The sequence below is a fragment of the Leuciscus leuciscus genome, assembly GCF_965113295.1.
Source record: "Leuciscus leuciscus genome assembly, chromosome: 1".
NCBI lineage: Eukaryota > Metazoa > Chordata > Actinopteri > Cypriniformes > Leuciscidae > Leuciscus > Leuciscus leuciscus.
This window is the reverse complement of record NC_138725.1, coordinates 11,940,560-11,967,592: the sequence shown is the minus strand read 5'-3', so window position 1 is coordinate 11,967,592 and position 27,033 is coordinate 11,940,560. Positions and strand designations below refer to the sequence as shown.

At 36.7% G+C, this 27,033-nt stretch overlaps 2 protein-coding genes and 1 long non-coding RNA gene across 14 annotated transcripts in view; 1 reads left to right on the top strand and 2 right to left on the bottom strand.

The window, feature by feature from the left end:
* LOC309499866 (uncharacterized protein) overlaps positions 1-27,033 on the top strand; it is a 186,291-nt gene that overhangs the window by 33,988 nt on the left and 125,270 nt on the right. The window lies entirely within an intron of this gene.
* Positions 2,964-7,056, bottom strand: LOC309503150. 11 transcript variants are annotated; one of them, XR_014207521.1, is made up of 8 exons: positions 6,607-7,056; positions 6,389-6,495; positions 6,063-6,280; positions 5,922-5,946; positions 5,467-5,557; positions 5,264-5,374; positions 4,923-5,046; positions 2,964-3,345 (listed from the first exon to the last, which is right to left on the bottom strand). It is a non-coding gene; the product is annotated as an uncharacterized lncRNA (long non-coding RNA). The 11 variants fall into 11 exon arrangements; XR_014207523.1 differs by lacking the exon at positions 5,922-5,946 and adding an exon at positions 5,642-5,681; XR_014207524.1 differs by having other exon boundaries at positions 5,264-5,557; positions 6,063-6,156; positions 6,207-6,280.
* LOC309498146 (GTPase IMAP family member 8-like) lies at positions 7,069-26,461 on the bottom strand. Of its 2 annotated transcripts, none has more exons than XM_082168690.1 (6): positions 26,365-26,461; positions 24,180-24,269; positions 15,084-15,125; positions 14,145-14,846; positions 12,982-13,656; positions 7,069-10,856 (listed from the first exon to the last, which is right to left on the bottom strand). In XM_082168690.1, coding segments are annotated over exons 3-6 (3,369 nt in total). In that variant the 5' UTR covers positions 15,085-15,125; positions 24,180-24,269; positions 26,365-26,461; the 3' UTR covers positions 7,069-8,865. The 2 variants fall into 2 exon arrangements, with proteins under 2 accessions (XP_082024816.1, XP_082024815.1); XM_082168689.1 differs by having other exon boundaries at positions 24,180-24,263; positions 26,365-26,398.

Sequence of the window (27,033 nt, the reverse complement as noted above, 5' to 3'; positions counted from 1 at the left end):
ATAATTTGTTTTTAAAGGAAGCCAAAAACAAAAATGATATGGTGATATGGTTGTGTACTTTATCAAACCATTATTATGATTATTATTAATGCTGTTTTTTTGTGTGTGTGTTTGTGTGTGTGTTCTTGGTATATATACAGAATAGATCAATATATATTATTCATCTATTCAGTAGTGTAATTGTGTAATTGCATCAGTACATGTTTAATGCTAATGCTGGAGAACATGATCATCAGGTTTCACACAAACTTCTGGAGTTCAAGCACTTTGAGTGCTAATGTCATTTCATGAAAAGTGGGAAAACCCATATGAATTCTGAGATTCATGTTGATTTTTCCATTTTATTTATCAGTCTTATGTGGATAATATAATTTGCATTGAAAATGTTGTATTTGTAATGGAATGAGAAATAATACAAACTTTTTTTTGTTTTGTTTATCAAATCAACACAATTGTTGACACAATTTTTGGTGACTGGTGAAAAGAAAACATCCAAAATACACTTTTAAGTATATTTTTTATAGCACTTTATCTATTTGCATCTGTATATTTCAATTACTGTCCATATTTTTAAAGACTGTTTTCTCCTACACTGAGCCAGAAATCTCCGCTTCAGCAGCTTTACATACACCAAACTTTACAGTTTTATTCATATCTATATTTTAAAGGCTTTTACAGAGGGGTTTGTTCATATAGAATTATACAACATTTAATAAAAAATTTTATTTTTTTATTTAGGGAGTGATAAAAAGTGATCTGCACCAAAATCTGCTTTGTAAAACCAAACTGAAAAGGAATTTTGAACTTGACTTTATCCAGTGTTCAGATTTTTGTTTAAACTGTTTTGGAAACTTTTCATACAAAACATGTTTGCAATTCTTAATGTAATCAATCAACTGGGGTATGGAGATATCTTTTTTTACCCTATTCACCTGGTGTGGCCTTAAAGCTGAAACTATGTAATTTCTGTGACCCTATGAACCTGTTAAGTATTTTCACAAATGTGACTGCATTGTGTAAACAGAATGTGAGAAAGATAACATGAGCAGTTGCTGGAATCAACATTTCCTTGAATATGTCAGAGTCACCTCAAATGAACGGAGGATTGTTGCTGCCGTCAGTAAATGCTGTACATACTACAACATGTTTAACACCTTTTATATGACTAAATGCATGAATAAATCATTGACATTCACGTCATCTAAAGTGTAAACTATTCAACACATGTAAACATGTTTCATATCATTTAGAGCTCTCTTTTTTATAAATGATGTACAAACTGATTTTTTTTAAATGATGTTTTATAAACAAAGTTCGGGAGGAGCACGTTCAAATAATAAATCCAATCTACTCGTCATCAAACAATTATGTCTACCCTATCAGCATGACAAGAAGTATATATATATCCACACTGTCAACTCACCTAAATATTCCTTGACAGTTTTCCAGCATCCCTCCACCACCCCGACTCCTCACTCTTGGCTTAATCTTTTACAGCCAGGAATACGGGGGGAGTACTCTGGGTTCGGGCCGAATACCGAGCCCGGAGCCCTCTCCTCGGACAGCATGCCAAATACGCATTTATTCTATCTAACTTATTTGTAAGTGTGAACTAGTGAATTGAGGGGAGGGGGAAGGGGAAAAGGAGGGGGAAGCGCAAGAAGGAGACTGTCCTCCTCCAAAAAAAAAACAACCCCATTGGTATTACATTTTACCAATTTAACAGTTACGTTTTAAAATGAAGTGCCCTCTAGCAGTCTTCTAAATAACGACAGTCTCATTTATCGGGTGTGTCATCATCAAATGACCTTTGACTGTTGTTACCAATAAAAAATGTGTTGAGAGGAAGGAGTGACCCTTCATATATAAACTAGTAGTATGACAAATATTAACATGATGTGCAATTACTTTAAACAATCACAACAATACATTTGAAGTCGAAAAGTGTTTAATTGTCCTTAAAATAATGTCACAATGGAATAAACAACCTGAATGGTTCTAAAAAGAGTTTCTGCTTACAAAGAAAAATGTTTGATTTTATTTTGAGTAGTGTTAGAAATTCTTGTATGATAGTCTCAGCATGCACAATCTTATTGGTTAACTCTGTGATACTCCCCTCATATTCTTACCCAAGTACCTCGATAAGATACAGATTGAGTTACAAAAATAGCATTCCTCAACCACATAAGGCCTTGAAGAGGAATCAGAAAGGCACCGAGTTGTGAAGATATAGTGTTAGATAAAACTGCATATCAGAACAAAGTCAACAATTACAGAGACTGTGCTGGTGAAAGTACTGAATGACATATTTTTGGCACTGGACAATGGTGAAAATGCTCTTCTGATATTCCTCTCTCCTCTTCTCAACCTCAGCGCGGCCTTCGATATAGTGGATCATGATATAATGATTGACTGTCTGGAACACTGGGTTGGTCTTAAGGGAAATGTGCTTGAGTGGTTCAGATCATATCTCTCTGGTAGATCTTGCTCTGTAAGCACAGGGGAAGGAGGTTCATCCAGATCGCTTCTTCTTTGGGGGACAGGGGGACCTCAAGGTTCGATTCTTGCACCAATATTATTCTATCTTTACATGTTGCCTTTAGGATCCATCTTCTATATACACTGTAAAAAGGTTGCTGTAAATTTTACAGTAACTTACTGGCAGCTGGATGCCAGTAAGTTACTGTAAAATGTTTTACAGTATTATTACTGTATTTTCACTTACAGTATACTGTACCATTTACTGTAATTGCATTTACAGTATTACCGGTATTACTGTATTTTCACTTACAGTATACTGTATCATTTACTGTACTTGCATTTACAGTATTATTACCGTATTTTCATTTACAGTATTAGTATTGAGTTCATTTAAATTTTTTTAATTTTCATCATATACATTTTTTATTTATGTTTACCCCACCCCCCAAAAAAAATCACAATAACTCACAAACATTTGTCCTTATAATAATATTTTTAATCGTTGAACATTTTGTTTTAGAAGTACAAATTACAAATCTTGACCTTTAGGAGCCACTAGCTGAAGAAAAAAAAGGCAACATCTCCAAAGTCCATAGAATTAATCCCTTGGTGACCATTTGTATCTGAAGCATGGCAAAAACGTACACACACTGAAAAGCAAAACAGGCCTTAAAACAATAAAATACAGTCAAAGTCAGTGTTGTGTTGTTACATTTCAGTAATTTTGCCAGTCAAAGTTGACAAGCTCTCTGATGAGAAACACTGAGGGTTTCAGGCTGATGCTTTTCTTTGGACCTTTCCAGATTTCCATCTGATCTGTGCCTTTGGTGTTTGGTGCCATCAGGCTTGACTCTCAGAATGAACCTGCAAACACAAGCAGGGAAAAATATATATCATTTTTTCAGACCGGTGTTGGCAGAATTTTCCCTAACCCTCAAACTTGATGCTGCATGTACTTTGGCGTTAATAAAAGCACTACATCTGATTCTGAATCCACCTACAGTAGTGGTGGGGAAAAAATCGATTCTGTTCAGTGTCGCGATATTTTGCGCACGCAATTATATTGATACAGTAGCGCAAAGTATTGCAATATACAGTAGGTTATAAGACTGTGACGGTGGCAGTTTTCTTTACCACTGCGGTGGTAATGGACCAACTACCTGCAGTGGCTGGGGGGTTAGTATGAAAATTTAAATTAAAAAATGTAGTTTATTCGAGCCAAAAAGTCTTTATTTGATCAATTCCGTCAAAGAAGCAACACAAAGCCTGTAAAGCATTCAAATACATATCAGTAAATATTAGAAACTTACATAATAGAAAAGTTAAATCTATTAAAAAAAAAAACTTTCGTTTAATACTTCCACACAAAGACATGTGATTCCACATGAAGCCATACCGCTCTGTGCTTTGAGAGGGATGGCACGAGGAGGAAAGAGACCATCGATCTATTTTATGATATCGTCATGTTTTCTACTTGTAAAAAGGTATGAAAAGTGAATTTAATCTTCCACAAGGGCAAGACATTTAGCTATGTTTGAAATTGCGCTGCCTAAGAGAGCAAAACTAAAAATCAAATAAACTTGACGCGCCGTACATGTCTAATAACAAGCAAAAACTGTTGAAATGAATCTGACGTTCAAGTAAAAATGTAGGCTATCTGTCCTACAATGTTTTTCTACTTTACCACAGTAAAGAATGTGAATGTAATAGGCCTAAATAAAAGCGAACCAAGGAAGAAACGTTTATAATCCCCTTCTAAAATCGAGACATAAGTGAAGATTTTGGGAATAAACAAGATATTACATGCAGGGATGAGTCACAATTTTTGAATATTCGATTAGTTTATTTAATTATAGAATTGTTGTATATCGAATAGGTTGTTTAATTATTCTCTAAAATAAAAATCTCCATGTTTTTGGTGCTAATGCGGTGGTGACGCGTTCATATAATTACGTTCTGTATTAAGGTACTGAATGTTCAAGGACAAAGTTTTTGCACTAGCCTCCAGTAAATGTGTAGAAGATGTTCACAGATTTAATGTGACATTTGAAGTGAGTTGAGCAGTCTTATTTTTTGTAATGCCTTTGAATAATATGGGGGACATGAATCGCAATATATCGCAGAATCGAATCGCAATACTTGCTGTATCGCAATGTTAGGAAGCGCAATAATATTGAATTATCACATTTTTGCCAATTTCCCCCCCTAACCTACAGGGATAGTATTACCTCATAATCCATTACATTAAAATCATTAATGCTTCATTCTTTTTCAATACATTCCTGTAGCTTAGATTTCCAGGGAATGGATAATTTAAATTAAACTTAATACAATGTAAGTTGCTTTGGATAAAAGTGACTTCCAAATGCATGCATGTAAATGTAATGTAAAATAAATAAATAAATAAATAAATAAATATATATATATATATATTGGTTTACCTGATTCTGCATTCGACAAAATAGACAGCTAATGCTGAAGAGTCGTCTGTTAGCAGTTGTAACTGGAGGATGATTCTGCCCTTCATTGTCAGCATCCATGTTTTTGCTTTGAGAACAGACTCTCCTGAAACAGACAAAGTCACAGCAGCCTTTTAGTGTTATAGTTTACAGAAAAAAACTAAAATACCATAACAGAACTTATTACTAACAACAATAACATGTGGGGTGAAGATGAGGTAAGATATAATGTTGTATGTTGTTTTTAGTTTGTAATCAATTAAACAACATTAAAAATATAAGCTAGCAAAACTTTGCTATATTGATAATGGTATATTGCTAACCCTTTCCTCCTCCTTCTCCTCTTCCTCCTCCTCCTCCTCCTCCAACGTCAACCCGTTCTGTGTATTAGTGGAGAGCGTCAGCAGTGATGTACAGTCCGGAGGGAATGGCCGCTGCAAATTCAAAATAAAGAACAGAAAAGAACATGTTTGCCTGCTTAACTAATGCATACTTCAGCTAATTTAGTTGATGTCATCTTACTCACCTGTAGATGTTATCACCATTACGAAGGCAATCACAAAAAAGACTCCAAAATACACCTCCGACAATTCAGACGACATAATTCAGACCACAAACTTGCAAATAAAACAAAAGATGAAATTAACAATGGTGTTGGATAAAGGGTTAGTTTACTCAAAATTCTGTCACCATTAACTCACCCTCAACTTGTTCATAACTTCCTTTTAATGTGCTGTAGGCCTATACAAAAGGAGATATTTTAAAGAACATGAGCAACCAAACAGTTACTGGTCCTCATTGACATCCAAAGTATTTTTTCTATTATAGGGACCAGCCACTATTTACCAAAATTATTCAAAATATCTTATTTTATGTTCAGACGAAAGAACTCCATGCAGGTTTAGAACAAGTTGTGGGCGAGTAAATGATGACATATATAATTTTCTGTTTAAGGTGTACTACGTTATCCCTTTAACTTACTTTTACTCGTATTTACGTTGTACATCTGTCAAAAAGTTGTGAAAGAGGAGACAGAACATAGCCTACCAAAGTTATTATGCTTCTCTGTTTAATACGTTTACTTCGGCTAATTTAGGTGAAGTTAACCAAAACTTTACATACCAGTTGATGTTATCACAATGAAAAGGCTCCAACACACTCCATCGTTGCAGATGGCATTATCCAGATCACAAACCTGAAATTAAATCATATAGGCCTACGTGAAAACATTGTTTAAAACCCGCACTTTCGTCTATCTCACTTTACCTCAGTATTTCACATTGAGTTCGCTGTTAGCTCGGTTGTTTGTTACCGACGACTCCGCCCGCCTGATGAGCTAACTTGCGTTAAAGAGGCAGAGGAACACACACACAAACATTATTTTTTATAGTTTTTTTTTTTTAACTAAAGAATATTTCGGCTAATATAGGTGAACTTAACTTACTCACCAGTTAATATTATCACCATGACAGCGACCCGGCCGACAGTTAGGGAAAAAGGCAGTAGGCTAATAAGGCACCAAAACCATTCTGACGACAGTCAGGAAAAAAAGGCACTAAAACCATTCAGACGAAAACAAAACGATACATCATGTTAGTTTGCTGTTAACATAAGTAAAAACATTAGAAAATGTTTGTTTTACATAAAATAGAAATTATATACTAACCTTTTTGGTGAGTTATGATCTTTTGCCTGTGCAAATAACTGCCACTTCACCCCTCAAAAAAACACTTGAAAAGAAATCCCTCTTGCCATTGGTCAGTTACACAAACTGAGAAAGTCCAAAAGCGTTATGTTGTGCCCCGCTCTCCTCTACTATTACTAAAGCCTGTTTGTGCTGGAAGGACAACGTGTGTGTATTTGAACAGATTCTCAAGGTCATTTGAACTATTTCTGTGTATCTTGGATCTCTGAACTTTCTTTTACTTATTTCTCTTTTTTGTTTACAATTACTGTTTGGATCTGAGATTTATTCAAAATAAATATTCCTGATTTGTCAAGAGTTTTTAAAGGATGACTTAAAGGTTTTAAATATTGAATGCTAGGGCGGGGTGTAAGTTCAACACCACACAGTGCAAGACAAATGTCGTCCACGTTGTACAAACAAATGTTCCCAACTGTGGTGAGATCTGGCAAGGCAAGGCAAGGCAAGTTTATTTATATAGCACATTTCATACACAATGGCAATTCAAAGTGCTTTACATAGAAGAAATTAAAATAATAAAAAGAAATGAGAATAATTAAAACAGTTTAGAAAAATAAAAATAAATACAGTAGGCCTACAGTACAGTCGGACGAACAGCGGCACAGTGCTCATTCAGTAAATGCATAGCTAAACAAAAGTGTTTTGAGTCTGGATTTGAATGTGACCACTGTAGGAGCACATCTGATCTCTTCTGGAAGCTGGTTCCAGCATAATAGCTAAAAGCAGACTCACCATGCTTAGAGTGACCCCTTTGTATTTCTAGCTGATATGATCCTAATGATCTGAGTGATCTGTTGGGTTTATATTCAGTGAGCATATCTGCAATGTATTGAGGTCCTAGGCCATTGGTCTAGAATTTATCTCAGCTCCTGAAGAACCCCTAGTATTGAAGTAGCTAGGTGGTCTTTTGCTGTCAGGTCAGAATACGATTAAATCCCCACTAGATTGTTTAGCCTATACCAGTAAATCTAGGTGTGTCTCTACACCTTCGTCAAACAATAACAATCATTGACAACTACTGTAGGCCTATTGATCAAATTCATGCTTACCCTCCAGCAGAATCTTTCCTGGATCCTTCGTTGTCCCTGGTCTTGCAAGATATAATATAATGCTCTTTCTATTACTTACAGAACTGTCTTTGTAAGCTGAAGTAAAACTGAACAGTGTTTGTCTTTATAAAATACAAATTTATTTGAACAAAAGAAAAAAATATTGGTTACACAATAATTAATATTTGTAGCAAATCATCAAAAGGTTATACAGGTTATAATACTTCAGCTTATCCAGTCTCAACAGGGCAGTCCTGTATGAGTGGAAAATTACACAGGCTATTTACCTTGTAAGCAGTTCAAGCAATAGATAAAATAACTTGTCCTCATCCGAGCTATTCGAGTTAAGATAATACAACAGAGCTGTTTGAGCAAAATTAGTTTCTGTTAATAAACTGAACTGGAAGAGAGCTGATTTCTCCCCAGGGATGCACACGACATCTAAATAAAAATTCAACAACTAACAGTCAAAAAGCAGTCATATTTATACGGAACTGGGTTACATTGTTCCTGTGCAGTTTCTTGTTTTTTTTTTTTTGTTTTTTTTTTTCCAGAGGAACTAAATCATGTGACCTCAACCTTCTATTGCCTCAGTCAAGGAGGCTTCTGGTGTCGACATTGTTCCCCATATATGGGCATTCTTCCATCCTTTCCGTCTTCTGCGCTTCGGGCCTCTGTGTAAGTGTGTGCGTGTGTATGGAAGTGTATTTGTATTTGTACTTTCTAAATTCAAATAATTCCCTGCTACAATATGCGCTCTTGCAACATACATGAGGCGTGTGAGATTGAGGACAGAAGATCAAACATATATAGGCCTACATTAAGTTGTTAATTTTGTGAACCTTTTCACTTTAAAGATGGGACTTATCTGTCTATATGACAGGATTCTTTAATTGGTTCAGTAAATGTTTCTGTTCTGAATCCCATGCTTAAGACAGACACAGGACCAAAAAAAAGAAAAAATAGAAAGCAAAACTAAGAAGAATTTCAGGATTCAGAGAAGAATCTGAAAGCTCCTCCTCGGGCTGCTCAATTCATGACACCTTTAAATCCAAAAGGCAAGACATTTTCAATCAAATATTATCATAGCAAACATAAAAAAGTAGTTAAAGATTCCAGTAAGACATTTATGTTTATCAGAATATGGATCATTGCTATGCTGTGAAACCAGTCATTGGATAACACACAATTTAACTGTAAAATCTTTAAGTGCAATCTTTAGACTATTTATTTCTTTTAATTTCTCGTCTTGTTGCTCTTTTGTTTCCTTTTCTTTCTTGTCTTGTTGCTCTTTTCTTTCTTTTTCGGTCTCTTCTTGCAGGTGTTTATAGAGTCGTTCCAGTAATTCATATTGTTTCTGACGTTCATCCAGCATCTCTCTGAGTTTCTCTTTTCTCTCTTTGAAATCATTCAGTTCTTCTGCTTTTTTTCTGGCTTCTTCTTCATATTTCTTCATCATGAATTTTATTTTCTCTTCATATTCATTTTTCATTTCATCTTGCTTTTTCTCTTCTCTTTCTTTTTTCTCATTATCTTCTGTTTCTCTCCTCCTTTTCTCTTCTTCTTGCTCTTGTTTAAAAGCAACAATTTTTCCCTCCCATATCATTTTCTCTTTTTTTCGATTCTCCTCATCTTCTTGCTTTCTTCTCTCCCACTCCTCGTTTCTCTTTCGCTCCAGCTGGTCATAATATATTTCCATATCATTTTTCTTCTCTGAATATTCTTTCTCTTTTTCTTCTCTCTCTCTTCTCTGTTTCTGTCTCTCCTCCTCTATCCTCTCTCTCTCTTCTTCTCTCTCTTTTTCAAATGCCTTTCTCATTTTCTCCAGGTCTTCTTGTTTTACTCTCAGTTGTTCCTCGTGTCTGTCTTTTCTCTTTCTTTCATCTTCCTCTCTTTCTCTCATCTGTCGTTTCTTTTCATCCTCCCAATCTCTCTGCTGTTGTTTAATTTCCTCTTTTCTGTCATGTTCAGCCTCTTTTAATTTTCTTTTCCATCGCTTTCTCTCCTTCTCTTCTTCTTCATTCCTCCTTTTCTCCTCCTGATCTCTCTTTTTAGTTTCTTCTTCTTCTTTCATTCGTAACTCTGATATAATACGCTCTTTCTCATTTTTCATCTTTTCTTGATCTTGTCTGTATTTCTCTTCTTTCTTTCTTTCTTCTTCTTCTTTTTCTCTTTGCTGTTTTTCATACTGTGATCTTTGATTTTCAATCTCTCTCTTCATGTCTTCTATTGTTTGATGATATTGAGCTTTTTGCTCTTTTTCCTCTTCTGATCGTTTCTGGGTTTCAATCTCTCGCTTCTTTTGTTCTGTTTTCTCTTTTTCTTCAAACTCTTTTCTGAGTTTTTCCTCATTTTCTCTGAATTGATTCTCCATTGTCATTTTATTCTCATCTGCTCTTTGTTTCTCTTCCTCGAGTCTCTTCATCATGATTTTCATGTCCATCTCATATTTAGCTTGTAACTCTTCTCTCTGAGCCTGAATATCTCTCTCTCTCTCTTTCATTATTTCCTCCATTCTCTTTTTAATGGACATCTCTGCCTCCTCAAACATGCTGTTAGTGAAGTATCGACCCTCATTAGTTTTCTTCATCTCTTCTATCATGTTCAACAGTCGGGTCACCTGAGTTTTGTCTTGTTCTTCTCTGTTGTTGAAAGCCAGGAATCTGTTTCCACAATCTTTGATAAGTTTCTTGAGATCAGCAGACTTACTTTTACTCACATAATCCTCTATAGATTCACCCTGAAGATCGTCTCCTCTAGTGAACAGAACAATGCTGAACTGAGCAGCTTTTGGACCAAAGATCTTCTTTATCAGATCTATAGTGGCTTCTTCTTCCTTGGTGAATCTTCCCAAACTCAACACAATGATGAACACATGAGGTCCAGGTGAAGACAGTGAAACACATTTCATTATTTCTTCTGCCACTTGATCATTTGACAGTGTCGTGTCAAAGAGACCTGGAGTATCAACAACAGCTACTGATCGACCTTGAACTTCACCAACTCCCTTCTCACAATCAGTCGTCACTGAATCTAGTGTTAATTCACTCACAAACTCGTTTCTTCCCAGAATTGTGTTTCCTGTTGCACTTTTTCCATTTCCTGTCCTTCCGATCAACACAATCCTCAAACAATGCGGATCACCGGCTTCACCTGCTTCACCTGAAAATCATGCAATAATTCATGTATTAATATAGTGCAGGTTTGCAGCTGTTTTTTAATCCATATCATTTGTTTTAAATCTCATACACTGAACAATGTCACCGATGCTCTTCATTGTGGATTTCACTATTAGCTTTTAACATTCCATTGTTTGTCTACATTAGTGATACAGTATTCTGCTGTCCCACTTTATATTAAGTGGCCCTAATACCTGTGAACTTACATGGTAACTACATGTGTACATAGTATTTAACTACAGTATAAGTTTTTATTTTATAAAGTTCCTAGAATATCTCCAGGATTTGCACAACAGCAAACAATCTCACAGCAATAAAAAAAATAAAAAAATAACGCAGTCAGCACCGCCGCACAGTCTAAACTCGAAAACTCGAACTTTCCTGTCGTATCAGCCGTGTGCTCGCAGCTCGCACTCTTCAATATAACGCTTTTCAATATTCTAACATTTTATCAATATTGCAAAGTCATCAAAACTGACTCGTGTCATAAAAAATATATATAGATTTTGTGACCAAAAATGAGAAAAATACATCTAGCCTAAATGATCGTTCATGACATTCTTTTAACTATAAGCAACCCAATTTGTCTAGATCTGTAATATTATTTCCCTTGTATAATGAGCTTGTCTTTGTTTTAAATTATATTGTATTTTTATTGTGTGTTAGTCAGCTTGATTAACATTATTACAATGTATTCCTATTTAACACAGATATTCTTTGCTAATTACAGAAACTCCGCTTGTCTGTGTTTGCGCAACTTGCATCATTAAGCCAGTAGGTGGCGACAATTGACTGTCTTTATGAGTGAACAATTGAATTTAATTGAACCGATTAGTCCAAAAACATTGATTAACTCAAGAAAGAAACAAGTTGCTGAAACCAATCTTTAATGCTAATATATAAATTGCTAATTTGCCTCTGGACACATAAAGACTGCACTGCTGTTTGATTGAAATGTGACATCTATGCAAAATAATCCTTGAAAGATTTCTCATTTAAGGCCATTCCTGTTTGGAATATGTGATTGTGTATTGTCAACATTAAGCAGAAACATTCTGCATTTCCATTTTGTAGTGTGGATCATTCATTACAACATTTATCCTCATTCTCATGTTTAAGAATCTGTTTTCTGCTTGACAAGTAGTTCATGCTACTGCCCACTGTCATGCTTTTAAAGCTATTGTTATCCAATTTTGTTGACCTTCAAACACCTTAAGATGCACATATGTAGGTCAGAGAAATCCAAATTTTCTTGGGGGAGAATGCCCCCGAACCCTCCTAACTACCTCACATTTTAATGTGCATGTCTGTGTGGTAATGTGGGCTGGTGTGGCAACATTGCCAGGGCTGAATTTTTTAACCAGTCTGCCCCCTGCATATAGGCCTACAATATACATTATTCTCTGTATCGAATCATGTTATCTTATTACCCACCCCCAGCCCCTGATGTTTCCGGCTCAGCCCCTGATGTTTTTAAAACCTAGAAACGCCCCTGGCCCATGTTAATGGTAGTGGAAAAAAGCAATGTAAAATATATTTGCTGTTATCACACTAAAGTTCAGTATATTTTGCTAAAGACCTAAATGCAGAGTAATGTAGAGAGTTAAAATGTTTAGTTTTTCCTTATAAATGTGTTTAATGCATGGTGGCTAATGCAAAGCTATGTATGATAATATCAGCAGCACGAGCTTGCTGTTGAATTGCATGTGCATTGAAATGTACTTTGCTAGTTTAAAACTTGAGTTCATGTTATCAACGCTATAGATGCCGTGCTGTGGAATAAACGGTCAAGCCACGATCCCGAACTCCTCTGAGTCCCCGCTTTCTACCACCACCCACAAACATATAACACAACGCAGAGCAGTGAGCGGAGCGGTTACACTATTATAATCAAATTATCAAATTTACTTGGTTCCGGGTTGATGAATGAATCATTTTTAGTAGTTATAGTTATTATAGTTATATATATATATATATATATATATATATATATATATATATATATATATATATATATATATATATATATGGTGGTTTGTTGCCTACAGATGTAGTATACAAGTTAAGTTTTTTTGTGTTCAGAATTTTGTACAAAAAAATCCACTCACCCTCTGACTGAATCTTCTCTTCTAACTCTTTTATTTTTTCCTCCTTCTCACTCAGTTTCTCCTCCAGTTCATGTCTGGCTCTTTTCTCTTGGGCTTTCACATACATCTGAAGTGAATATGGTTCAGTCTTCATGTTCTCAATATAATCCAGTAGTTCTGGGATCTGTCTTGAGTTTCCATGCTCCTTTAACCCCATCAATCTGTACTGACCTCCACAGAGACTGATTAACCTCTGAGAGTCTGTGCTGGATTTGACAAACTCTGTCACCGGTCCTTCATCACTGAGATCTGTTATGAAAAGCACCATGAAGTGCTCTCTGGAGTCAAATATTTCCTGGATCTTCTCTATGTTTGCTCTGTTTTCTTCAGACAGTGGACCAACAGGAACTATGAGGAGGAAAACATGAACTCCAGGATCACAGAGAGACACACAGCGGAGAGTCTGACGCATCACTTCCTCTTCTGAGAGCTGAACGAGAGCTGGAAGCTCCACCAGAGTGATCAGACGCCCATGTATCCTGTCCTCTCTCTTCACACACTCTTCAGTGATTGTTCTCTCACGTGAAGGATTTCTTTTTTTCCCTCGTAACATTTTGGACACAGAGACTATAGGCGCTCCATCACTTCCACACAGCACCAGGTTCAGCTTCTGTTTTCCAGAGACATTTGCTGATACTGAAATACAAATGAAGAGACATTAGAATACAATGTTTACACTCATTCCATATCATTGCATTTCTAATTTTATATCTGCCTGCGTCTTTAATACAATAAAAGTGTAATGTTTAGGGTCTTTCTCATTGACCTGTTTTTTTAATACATTTTTGCTTTAATTTTTTTTCGGGCCATGTTTGGTCCAAAGTGTTAACTGTTTCTCAATTAATTATTGTATCCTAGTTCCTTGTCAGGTTCTTTTAAGTTCTGAGTTTGAGTTTCATAAATATAAGCCTACACTCATATTTACCTTTTGTGAAACAGTGCTAGTAACTTTCCTAGATACAATCAATAAGTTGAAAGTCCTCCCAGACAAGTTTGTGCGTTAAAATATTTTTGGAAGCTTAGTAAATACTGGCAGTATTTTTATATAGCTGAAATTGTAGTTCATGATCATAATCTCAGAAGCACAATTTTGAAAACAAAAACAAACCACATCTTTGAACTACCTTCATCACTTTTCTCTTTCTGTCTCTCTTCGGGTTTTCCGTCATCTCTGTGGGAAGAACTCTCCTGATATTCTTCCTCTGAGCTGCTCTGCTCTTCATCCACTGATGTTCCTTTAACATCTTCATATATCTCACATGTGAGATATTCTTCCAGGTTTTCCTTGAGTTTCTTATCTATCATGTTGAATATCAACGAACGCCATTCTGGTTTACTTTCATCAACCTGCAGATGCCTTTCTCCACACTCCTTTATTAACTGTTGGACCACATTATTCATGACCACAGAACTTAACTTTGTTCGTATTGTCTCTTTGTCAGTTGTGAGCACTATAGTGCGTTTAACCGCTTCTTCGCTGAATTCTTTCAGGACAGTTTTCACTCTGTATCTGTCCTCTTCAGTGAAGTCATTGTGCTGCAGAACGAGTATGAAGACATGAGGTCCTGGATCAGACAGATTCACACACTCTCTCACTGTCTGTGTGATGTGACGGAGTGACAGATGTGGCTGGAGCAGCTGAGGACTGTTGATGACGGCCACACATCTGTCCGTCAATGTTCTTCCGAATCTCTGACTGCACTTCTGGAGCTTCCTTTTAACTGGAGGAGCTTCAATGTCAAACACATCTGTCCCTAAGATTAAGTTTCCCACTCTGTTGTTTTCTGACACACTCTTCCCCAGAAGGACAATCCTGAGATCATACACTGAAACACACACACACACACACACACACACACACACACACACACACACACACACACACACACACACACACACACACACACACACACACACACACACACACACACGCACACACACACACACACACACACACACACAATTAAAAAAAAAAACAGTTTGAGTGCTTCATTTATATTCCATTTATATGTCTCAAGTTGTACAATAATATAAATACTATGTCTTCTTTTTGTTGGACTTACTGTTGGGACGATCACACCTTGGACTTTAGCTTCTCTTGATTTCTATAAAAAAACAAACAAAAAAAGCCAAAGGTCAATTCATAAACTACAAAAGTAACAATGTGAAAAGTGGCAACGTCTGTGGCACGTTGTATTTCTACTATGGCAACGTCACTGTCTACGTGCTGACACATAGATATCCCCCATTTAGCATATTGGGCCCTATCTAACACCAGGTGCAATGCAGCGCGACGCAAGTGTTTTTTGCTTGTTTCAGCCCGATGCAGTTTTAATGTTCACGTCCTGCGCCACGTTGTTTAAATAGCAAATGCATTTGCGCCCATGGGCTGCTGGTCTGAGAACGAGGTGTGTTCAGGCGCAGTGTTGGCGCGTTGCTATTTTGAGGCAACAGAAATAGACTGAGCCATCAACCAACTGAAACCTGGTCTAAAGTCAATTTTTTTGTTATTGAAAGAGCTCGTTAGTAATGTACGCCTATAGGTGGGTCCACAACACACGTTCACTTATTAAACACACAGGGACTCACAGCAGCACACAAACATGCCAAATATTAAAAATAAAAGAATTACAATGTAAAAGATTATTATTGTCTACATAAAGATATGGTGGATCCGGCTTGTCCCGTAGATGTTCTGCTTGCGCACTTTTACCTCGCGCACGAGCAGATCCGTTTGCGCTCTGGAGACGCGTTCGGTCTTTCCACTATCAAATTCTGTGAATCCGCCATGGCGCGAGCGCAACTGGCATTTAAAGGGAATGGGAGCTGTGACTCTGATTGGTTTAACGTAAATCCCAAAACACACCCATTACTCATTAAGAGAATAGGGACAACCCTTTTAGACCATGCGCCGGGAACACCGACCATTTTTCCCGTCGTTAAACTAGCAAAAGTGGATTCGGACCGACCTAAGTGAACTTCCCAGCAAACACATTTACGTTGTGGCAACGTCTCTGGCACGTTGCATTTCTGCTATGGCAACGTCGCTGTCTACGTGCTCGCAACATTGTAACAACGTAGAATTGTAAGACGCGACAGGGCTGTAGCAACGTTGTTGCGCGACATTCAGCAACTGAGAGACGACGTTCTGACAATATTTTTGTATGCTGCTACATCCCCGACTTTTTATCGTTTATCTATATTATTATTTAATGGGGCTATCAACACCTGCAAGTGTACACTTTGAAGAGTAAAAATGACAGAAGGTTTCATTAATTCAACTTTATTCAACTTTATTAAAACTGCATATGGTAATCAAATTGCACTTCCAAAAGTGCACTTCCATTTGTGAAAGAAGAAAAAAAAACGAATATACAAATTTATTCTAAGTATAATAAATAAAACATAAAAAGCAAAGGCAGATCAGAACATTTAATGAACAAAACCGGGTCTGTAGGCTATGGTAGACAGTAGCCGAAAGCCGGCCGATAAAGGTCGGTAACCGGGGAAACATCCACAAATCCAGAGGAGCAAAGAAACGAATGAGATAGCGGAAAAATCAAATGACAAACTAAACAGTGCAAGCGAGGCTACATTAATCACATTAGAAATGAAAGTTGTAGGTTGTGTTTGATAGCTGAGGTAGGCTAAATTAAACGCAATACTCACGCATCCTTGCTCGATGATGAATGAGAGCACAATGAGCCCAACAGGTGGTTGGAATTTAAAAGGCTGATTTTCGCGCTTCAGGGCAGTGACGAGTACATTATGTAGTCCAGTGGTCGCCCAGACACCCTAGGCACAACCTTAAGCAATGGCCTTGAACGATGGTTTAATGTCAACATTGTGACAACGCTGTAAGAACCTTCACTACACAACGTAGTTATAGCAACCTTTTGGCCATGTTGTTAAAACGTTGTTAGAGGGTTGGGTACGTTGTGCCAACGTTCTGTGTTTGCTGGGTTGCGCCCTGCGCTTTAGACCATGCGCTTAGATCGTTAAAATAGGGCCCATTATCTTATGTGGTTAATTTTTAATTAGTCAGATGTTTGATAATTATACTTTTTAAATATTTTTTATCCTTATTATTATTTATGGGCCTAACAGTAAATTCATTATAATCAACACCTGCAAGTGTGCACTTTGAAGAGTAAAAATGACATAGAAGGTTAGCTAATTCAACTTTATTAAAACATAGAAGGTTAGCTAATTCAACTTTATTAAAACTGCATATGGTAATCAAATTACACTTCCAAAAGTCATACATTTGTGAAAAAAAGAACTAAATATACAAATTTCTTTTAAGTAAAACAAATAACAGGAGAGTCTAGTCGAAAGCGGGGCAATAAAAGTCGGTAACCGGAATCAGTCCAGGAAACACCAACAGAGAAGAGATGCAAGCCCAGAAACCAGTAAGCAGGCATGAGTCCAAAATCAAGAGGACAACCCGGGACTAGAGAGGGTGGCACTGCAGGCATAGGTAAACTTGGCAGAGAACAAAGCAAATCGGACTTTCACATGACAGGACTATACCTGGAGTGACTTACATTAACCAGCATGAGCAGACATGAGAAAATCTAGCAAAGAAACGAATGAGACTTAAATAGCAGACAAATCAAAGGAAAAAATTAACAGTGGTTTAAAGTCAACATTGTGTCAACGCTGTAACAACCTTCACCACACAACTTAGTTATAGCAACCTTTTGGCCATGTTGTTAGAAGGTTGGGTATGTTGTGCCAATGTTCTGTGTTTGCTGGGTAGTGTCTATAGTTCAGACGAGTCCAGACGATGGGATTGAGGATGGTGACTGCAGATATGGTGTAAGTGATGATTGGAGGCAGGTGCTGTGAGTCAGTAATCGGTGATTGTGATCTAGTGTTGACGGTGTGGCTGTATGTGTAGCTGATCCTGTGACAGTATGCATATGTTATGTAGCACCCTCTCTCATAGATTTAAGCGGGAGGGGCCCTGGGTTAGTTTATTGTTAGATCTCTCTAAACAGCCTCTGAATATTATTAACTTTATTTCAATAAACCCTTATTTCAATATTGGTAGGCTTCTTAACAGACTACAATAACCACAAAGTCTTGTAAGTGAAATAGAAACTTGAAGTAGGGGAGAGCCGGGATGATTGAAACGCGGGATGGATGAACCACAAATTATTTCGTGCAGTACTTTTTTTTGACTGACAAGTTATTGTTTTATGTGCCATTGTAATGATAATACGGCAGGTGTATTAGTACTACAACACAACCTTAAGTGTGTAATATCAGAGTTTTTAAGGTTTAACAGGTTTAACTGACAGGAGGCGCTGTCGGGATGGTTGTATTTCAACCGTCCCAACAGCGCCTCCTGCCAGTTAAACCTGGTCATAGGAAAACCGCTGTTAATGTGGTCACACTATGGGCCCTATCTTGCACCCAGCGCAAGTGACTTTGTACACCGACGCATGTATCATTCCTATTTTGCACCCGCGCAAAGCGGACTTTTCCCTCCACAGAAGCACGTCGGTAAGTTAGGAAATACACTTGCGCTCGCGGAGGCGGTTCAGCGCAAAGAGGAGGCGTGTTCCGGCGCAAACGTTCCTTCATGCTATTTTGCAGGTTTAGAAAACAATTGCGCCACTAACCAGGAAAAAATAGTTTAAAGTCAGTGGCGCGTTGCGCATGTTATTCATAGGCTATTTTAAGGGCGCATGCTTGGCCATAATCAATGTAGCCTGTGCACAACGCGCACTTTGATTCTCTAATCTACACAGAAGCAGCAGTTTTCATTTTTGCAAATCATACATTATTACGATAGATAGATAGATAGATAGATAGATAGATAGATAATTTATTATAAAAGCATACATCTAGCTTACACATTTACCCAAATTATCATACGCGTGTTTAACCGAAGTTAATTTGGGTGGGTTTCTCCATTTCAATGTAACTTCTCTCTTTTACGGCCGTGACGAGAGCGTTGCTCTCCTTGGCTGTGAACCGCTGCTGGCGCGCGTCTGGCAAATCCGCCGTTACAATAGCAATGCGCTATGGAAAAAGCGCCTCTGCTCTTAAAGGGAATGTGAGATGACGCTCTGATTGGTTTATTTCACGTTACGCCCAAACCACACCTATGAATAATGAAGCTACTTCAGACCAACCCATTTTAGATTTGCGCCTGGCGCAAGAGTCATTTATCCCGCCGGGAAAATAGCAACAGCGCCGAGACCCGCCCACAAAGTTACTTGCGCTTTGCGCTTTGACACTTGCGTTTCAGATCGTTAAAATAGGGCCCTATGTGTTTAAACATTGCATAAAAAAGTGTTTTGCAATAAATAATGAAAACATTTGTAATGCATAAGATGTGTTTTCGATGTTTAATAGTTATTTAACCATATGAACCTACAGAAAATGCCAAGAATAAGAATAAGAAAAAAAAAAAAAACTACATAGTTATTTAGCCTATACTGTTCATAGATTCATATACTGTTCCTAGACTTGTTTCTTTTAATGCAAATTCATTTTCAATTACACAACACATCTCTTTAATAATCATCAATTGTCCAATCTTTAATCTTCAATAAATGTAATTTATCGTCTTCTGGTTGACCTCATTTTCTTCATAATAACAGGCTATTCAACTAGCAAACACTCAATATGACTCAAGGAAAAAATGTAAGAAAATTAATTGTAAACGGATTTGTCTGTCTTCGTCGAGCCTATTAGAATGATTACGCAAAATGCGCATAGGCTTATCGCCTATTGTTTATTGGGCAATAGAACAAAAATGGTTAATACTGTTATCCTTCACGAGGACGCCGACTCACTGAATCGGTCTTTGTTTAAATAGTTCAAAGTTACTAAGATACTAAGATACTACTTAAGATACTAAGTAGATAGATTTAATGTTATACATTGACAAACTATGCATCATTATAAAGATATAAGACTCAAGTTTCAGTATTTGACTATTGTATTCTGAGAAACTTATAGTGACAGTTATGTCTTAATTTGTGACAGGAGTTATGAAATGAAAAAATGAGTCGATACCTTTAATATGAATTATGAGCGTCAGCCGCTCTCATTCAGAAAAAAACTCCTGTGCGGTGGTCATGAAAGTGCTTGACCAAACAAAGTCCCTCAGGGCTTTTAGCAAAAAATTGCACATTTAGAGAAATATTGATATATTCTCATAGGCTTACACTGAAACAGCGTGAGTGTGTAGGAGAGACTGACACTGAATGGGGATCGTTTGCACCACAAAACAATAGAGACAATAGACTGAATAGATGCTTAGAAGATGACAATAAACATCAGTTTGCATTTTAGAGTCTAATCAAAATAAAGTCATATGACATGATCATTAAAAACATTTAATTAAATAGAGTTTTAGACTTATCATCTTAAGATTTTAAAAATAACATGGTCAGACATGTGGCTTTAGCTGCAGTGCATTTCTAGATTGATACAGTGCCAACTTCAATTTTATTTCCAATATTATTATTTTTCAATATTATATCATGAAGATATTTTATAAAAAATAATTTTCTAATAACATTACAAAACTTTGAAGCTATTTATAAAAAAAAAAAAAATCATTATTACAATAATTAATTCTAAATTTACAATAAACTGCCAAGTGTCAGCTTTCAAATGAGATCATACTTGTGCTTTTAGTGCAAAAGGTTCATGAACTGTATCTGTTTTAGTTTGGGTATGTCATTTCTGGAGATTTTTCAAAAGTGGGGTTGCTGGCTAACAGGTTAAATTAAAATAAATTACAAAATATGTTTGTAACAATATGTACATAAGTTACTTGTCAGGTATTGTTCATAAAAACAAGCATTAGATGAATAGTTGTCGTATAAACTGTTATGTTTCATCCGTCCCACCCCTGTCCCGCTCAGGCGGGACGATTGAAACAAAGCACAACTACCGTTCAAAGTCAATTTGTACTTAAATCATTCTATATTTGTACTGAATAACACATATGTGAGTTGTTGATCACAAAAAAAAAAAAAAAAAAAAATTCTCTAACCTTATCTTAGAAAATGACGTTTATCTGAAAAGTGTTTCAACAGTCCCGGCTCTCCCCTAGTTTACTCAAATAAAATAGTAAAATTTGAATGACAAAAAAAAAAAAAAAAAGTTTACTCTTTAATGTTTTACAATAAGCAAATATTTCCTCATTTTATTTCCTACAGGTAAAACACCTTATTAACAGATAATAAGATGGACAGTATATACACAAAATGTGTAACGCTCGCAATTCACTAAAGACGAAGATGGAGAGGTATATTAAACAAGAACTTACAAAAAGAGCCAACAGCACGAAACAGTGCTAAGCACAAACAATACCGGACACTGAACTGAAGACAAGCAGGAACTAAATAGACAGATGATAACAAGACAATGCCAGAAAATGTGCAAGCAGTATATGCTCCGTCAAGAGCCCTTAGGTCTGTTGACCATTTGCTTTTAGATGTCCCACGGGTAAAGCTGAAGAGCAGGGGTGAAAGAGCATTTGCAGTAGCAAGACCGAAGCTTTGGAACAGTTTTCACAGGCTCAAACACTTGCTGTTTTTAAATCTAGTCTAAAAACCTATTACTACAGTCTGGCATTTGACGCTATGTGAGAGTTGTTTTATTGCTTTTATTTCTGTGCTGTTGACTGTTTGTATCATTGTTATAGGATATACGTGTACAGCACTTTGTTAAACACTTGCTGTTTTTAAAAAGTGCTTTATAAATAAACTTTGACTTTGAGAAAGCTGTGATGATCATAAGTGTCCATGGAATTTGTTTGACTGGCCTTAAACCTGCTGAAAATAAATGTTTGTATAGCTCCACCTCATCTAAAATGACATTAATCTCTTCTTTTAGAAAAATGTTTTTTTTTTTTTTTTTTTTGCCATTTTGCTGGTGTCTCCACCCGTAGGTTTGTGCTTTTTATAGATTTCAAAATACAAGTGTGTGCTACAATTACGAGCCATTCTACAAGGTGACATTTCAGCACTTGACAAACGGACAGCGACTGTTAAAGGGATACTTCAGGATTTAGCATTAAGCTTTGTATTAGTAGAAAACCTGTAGTATTTTCGAATTACAGTGCTTTCCACCCTCATATCCCCCTGATACGAGAGATTTAAGTATTTTTTGTCTGGAAAAAATCCTCCGATGACGCAAATATCGTCATTTTGCGTCATCGGAGGATTTTTGGCCAGAGGCGAGAGACTACAGCCAGTAGAAGGAGCTGTCTCGCATGTTTTCAACCCGCCCATAGGGGGATCTCACTCACAGAATGTACAGTCAAGCAGTGTCAGCCGTCTTTATTTGGAAGCTAAGCTATCGAGTGGAGAAAGCTTATTCTGTGGAGAAAGCTGAGTAGTACGGGATACCATACATCATCTTTTTCCTGCACATGTCCGGCCGTCAAGATCGTCCAAAATGTCCGGGATTCGGCTTTTGCTTTCTGCGGTCGCCATTCATTGTTTACATGCACACCTTTTGTTTCAATCTAACTGAACTCATTCCGATTGGTGAATCTGAATGTAGTGTTTACATGAACGCTAAACAAGTGATCGGTTGATGTGCGTTTTAACATTGCTAAGAAAATTCCCGCTTCTCCGTGAGAGATACGAGACCGGTGCGTCTCACAGGTGTCGCTCATCAGTAATCACGCCACCGGCCTCGCGTCGTTCTCCCGCGTCGTTCTCCCGCGTCCCTCCGCCTCGTCCTGCTCGCCACAGTAAACATGATGAATGGCGACTGTAGAACGCAAAAGCCGAATCCCGGACATTTTGTGCGATCTCAAAAACCCGGGCAGACTCACGGAGACTAACGTTAGTAGCTTAGCTTTGTTGTTTACATCTGCTCTCTAACCGGTAGGCGTGGCTTGGGAGTGGCCTCCTAGGGCAGCGAAGCAAGTGCATTCTGGGAGTTGTTGTCTTTCATCCACATGAGCCAAAAATACATTTTCTGGCTTTTCTCATTCTAGAAGGCTCCAAATTCAAAAATAATTTCACATTTCTACTACATAAATGACCTATCTTAAATACACATTCATCTTTCCAGAGGTGAAGTATCCCTTTAAGTAGCACTTAAAGCACAGCTGCGTGCGATCGTGCTAATAATGAACACAAATGTCCGTAAAGTCGCTCGTAGAAAATTCCCGTAAGTGCTAATGCCGCGTTCCAGGCAACCTGAAACCGTGTTTTTCCAACTCGTAACTGGGAGTACATCGATCTAGTACGAGTTCACGGGTGGGAAGTTACGGTTTTTACTGCCGTTCCAATGCACTTTCACGGGTATAAGGTTGGAAAAACACGGGTTACAGGTTGCCTGGAACGCAGCATAAGATCCATCGTTATCTGGAAACACAGCTGCGTTTCCAGATAACGATGGATCTTAGCACTTACGAGAATTTTCTGCGAGCGACTTTACTTCTTACGATGCTCTTAGGGATTTACGATTACTCCAGAGCACTCGTAGATCTACGATGATTTTTAAGTGCTACTTAATACGATGCTTTTGGGAAACAGACTGAAATATTAAGATCAGTCATACGATCGTTTTTACGATCTACGTACTTAGGCTTACGATGCTTTTGGGAAACGCAGCCCAGGTCACTTCTGTAATAGAGATTTTTAATCTCAGAAAGTTTTATCTGGTTAAATAAAAGGCAAATAAAATAAAAATAAATAATGCCACTGCAGAGACATACACTCAATATGATTGACTGTTAAGCTCAAATGTGATTTGATTAAAGAGTTCGACAGGACAGTCTGAAAACACACGCACCAACCCAAGCCATTAAACACTGGATGTAGAAACATTCAGAAATAGTGTCTGTGTATTTGTAAATTGTGTTTTGCATATGTGAATCAGATTTGTAACGCATATTTGGATATGCATTTGCAAATCGTGCTTTGTGAATATGAATTAGCCTCATTAGGGGTGAGTGGGGCATATACTAACATGGGTCTCGTTGTAACACACATGGTTTAAAACTTTCACACATGCTAGCATGATGAAACTTAGTGTGTTTACTAGTTGCCATATCAACACTATTTAGAGAAAAAAAAAGTGACAAAATTGAAACATCTTTGTGTAGTAAATGGGATGCTATAGACAATGTTGTCCAGTAGAGGGCGGCATGGGTTTGCATATGTTACCTTTTCTCCTGATGCACTGGAGTAGAGAGAGTAGTGCTGTTCCGGGGTCAGTCTGTAATCTGCTGTCGAGAGGCGTTGTCCGCTCTGCACCTGTTAATAAAGATTCTAAGTAGTTTATCTCCATGTCTCCACATTTATGATGCACCAAAGGATATTTCACTTTGGAAGATATCACTGAATATATATTTAACCATAGCAAAAGTAAACCATGAGAAAATGAGAAAAAAAACATGTTTTTTTTTTATTTTATTTTTTTATTAGATAACAGATAACATTTAAATCTGTCATATGGTCGTTTTATAACGTGCTCCACCTATGGGGCATGTTGTCACATTTCACTTTCATTTCTTCAGGGTAAATCAAGAAAAAAGTATACACTGTATTAACAGAAATATGACACTTAAATTTCAGACATAGTTCAGTAATGCTCAAAAACTGACCATCAGAATTCAACAACTGACTAACTAATGCAAATAAAGCTCTTAGTCGGTATTGTGTATCAAATAAAACCAAAGAAGTGTCTTTTAAAATTGCTCACAGAATATATCCTGTGAAAGACACATTAGAGCGTTTTCATCTGGATATTGATTACAATTGTTGTTTTTGTAATTGTGAAAGAGAGTCTATTGTGCACTTATTTTTTCACTGTCCCTGTTCTTCAATCTTTTGGTATGAGATGTCTCAATTTCTAGGTGTTAAAATGAACTGCAACCTAGTCTTAAATTTGTCATCTGTCTTACTTCATATAAATGAATTTGACTTTTCTAAAAGAAAAATGTATGTTATCGATTTGTTTTTAGGAAAATTTCATATTCATCAAACTAAATGGAGTAACTCAAAACCCAACTTTGCTTATTTTAAAGCAGCCTTTAAAATGTATTTTGAGTCTGTAAAGTTTTTAAAAAAATCGAAAAGCCCAAAGATCTGTATCTCTGCTAAATTAATTTAATATATGTGTGTGATGCCCTTTATCTTTTGTTTGTTTCTTTTTTTTCTTTTCTTTTTTCCAAATTATTGTTGTTTCAAGTTATAGCCTACTTACCAAATGTGAAAATGTGTAAAAGAAAAGTGTCAAGAACTTGATATCAAATTCTGTAATTTTGAGAATTCAATACAAAATAAAAAAAAAATTAAAAAAGAACCGGCGGGTTCTATTTTCTGATGCTATTCCACTGAACGTGCAAATATATAGTGTATACAGGGTCTGTGTACTTTTTCGTTCATTCATTAGTTAAGATTAGCATATAATTTAGTGACACTATACGACCAACGTTTACATTTGTTGCTCAGCTAAACAAAATTTGAAACCAATTTAAAATAAAAAAGGAAACAAAAACATTTAAAAGTATAAACTTAAAAATACTAGGGCCTACATTGATTTGGCTATTTCTCCACATAAATGCAAGTTTTGTCTCTGCGTGATTTGAATGCAATTTGTTTTTCAGTAGCATCACACCAGCCAGAATGCACAAATCAAATCAAATCAACAGTTTGCTGTAGGCTACTACACTGAAAAAAATGATAGTTGAATTTACAAAAAAATTTTTTATCATAAGTGGTTGCACACAATTGATTTTAGCTACATTGAAACAAATGCATTAAGTTGAAATTAATACATTTTAGTTCAACTTAATGCATTTGTTTAAATGTAGCTAAAATCAATTGTGTGCAACCACTTACGATAAACATTTTCAGTGTATAGATATGTGAAGATTTAAATTCTGATCTACTCTCTGGACAAGCACGTTCTTCTTCCGACTCCCCTGCCTCTTTAAACTTTAAATAACGAATTAATATAATAAAAAAAAAATTAAATAAAAAAAAATAAAAAAAATAATTACAATTAATATCGGATTGTACGGAAGCCCTGAACCACAGCAAAAAAAAATCCTTTTTTTTCTATAATTAGGCTACGAGAATAAAGTCGTATCTTTTCGAGAATAAAGTCGAAATATTTCAACTTTATTCTCGAAATATTTCGATTTTAATCTCGAAATATTTCGATTTTAATCTCGAAATAATTCGAATTTATTCTCGTTAGATTTTTATTTTCAGATTTTTATTTAATTTAATTTTTTTAGGTTCAGGGCATCCGTAAAAACATGTTATACATGTAAATATATACATTTCAAACAGTTGAAATGAAAGTGATCAAACTGATAATATTAAGGAAATAAAGACAAACCTGAGTGTTGATTTCTGTGTGTGTCTTCTGTCCAACTCCAGACGTCTGTACTGTACTCCAAACAGTAAGTGAAAGCTCTCTGCTTTTATCAGGCTTGTTGGACTGCAGGCAGCGCTGCGACCAGTGGCGGTCTTAACATAGAGGCATAGTAGGCGGCTGCTTTGGGCCCCCCACCAGTGGTCAAAGTAGGGGGTACCCCAACCAACCTCGAAAAGAAAAAAGAAAAAAAAAAGCCCCTTATCATCCAAACGCTTCAAAAGCATGGTAAATTTTATTAATATTCTAAAGAAATACGTTGAAACGTTGAAGTAGTAGTTAAAATGTCCAGTTCATGGTTATCTGTCCCTACACATACACCCCCTACTTTCACAATGAAATGGACTAGTCCATAATGGTGCGCTGCGCCAGTGCGAAAGATAAACACGCAGTGACAGGAGGACTGGAGGACTGGGAAGTACACAAACACTGGCTTCGACATATGGCTGAAAACTGTATAACGATATTAGTGTTTCATATCGGTCGATATCGATAATTATTGATATTTTTTTGACCTATTTAAAATAAGGACCAGGAGACCCACATAGCAAAATTTGTCTGGGCCACCACAGGGCCACATTCTTGCTTCAATTCTGGCCCAGTTCTGGCTGGGTTCCCGGCCCAAAACTGGTC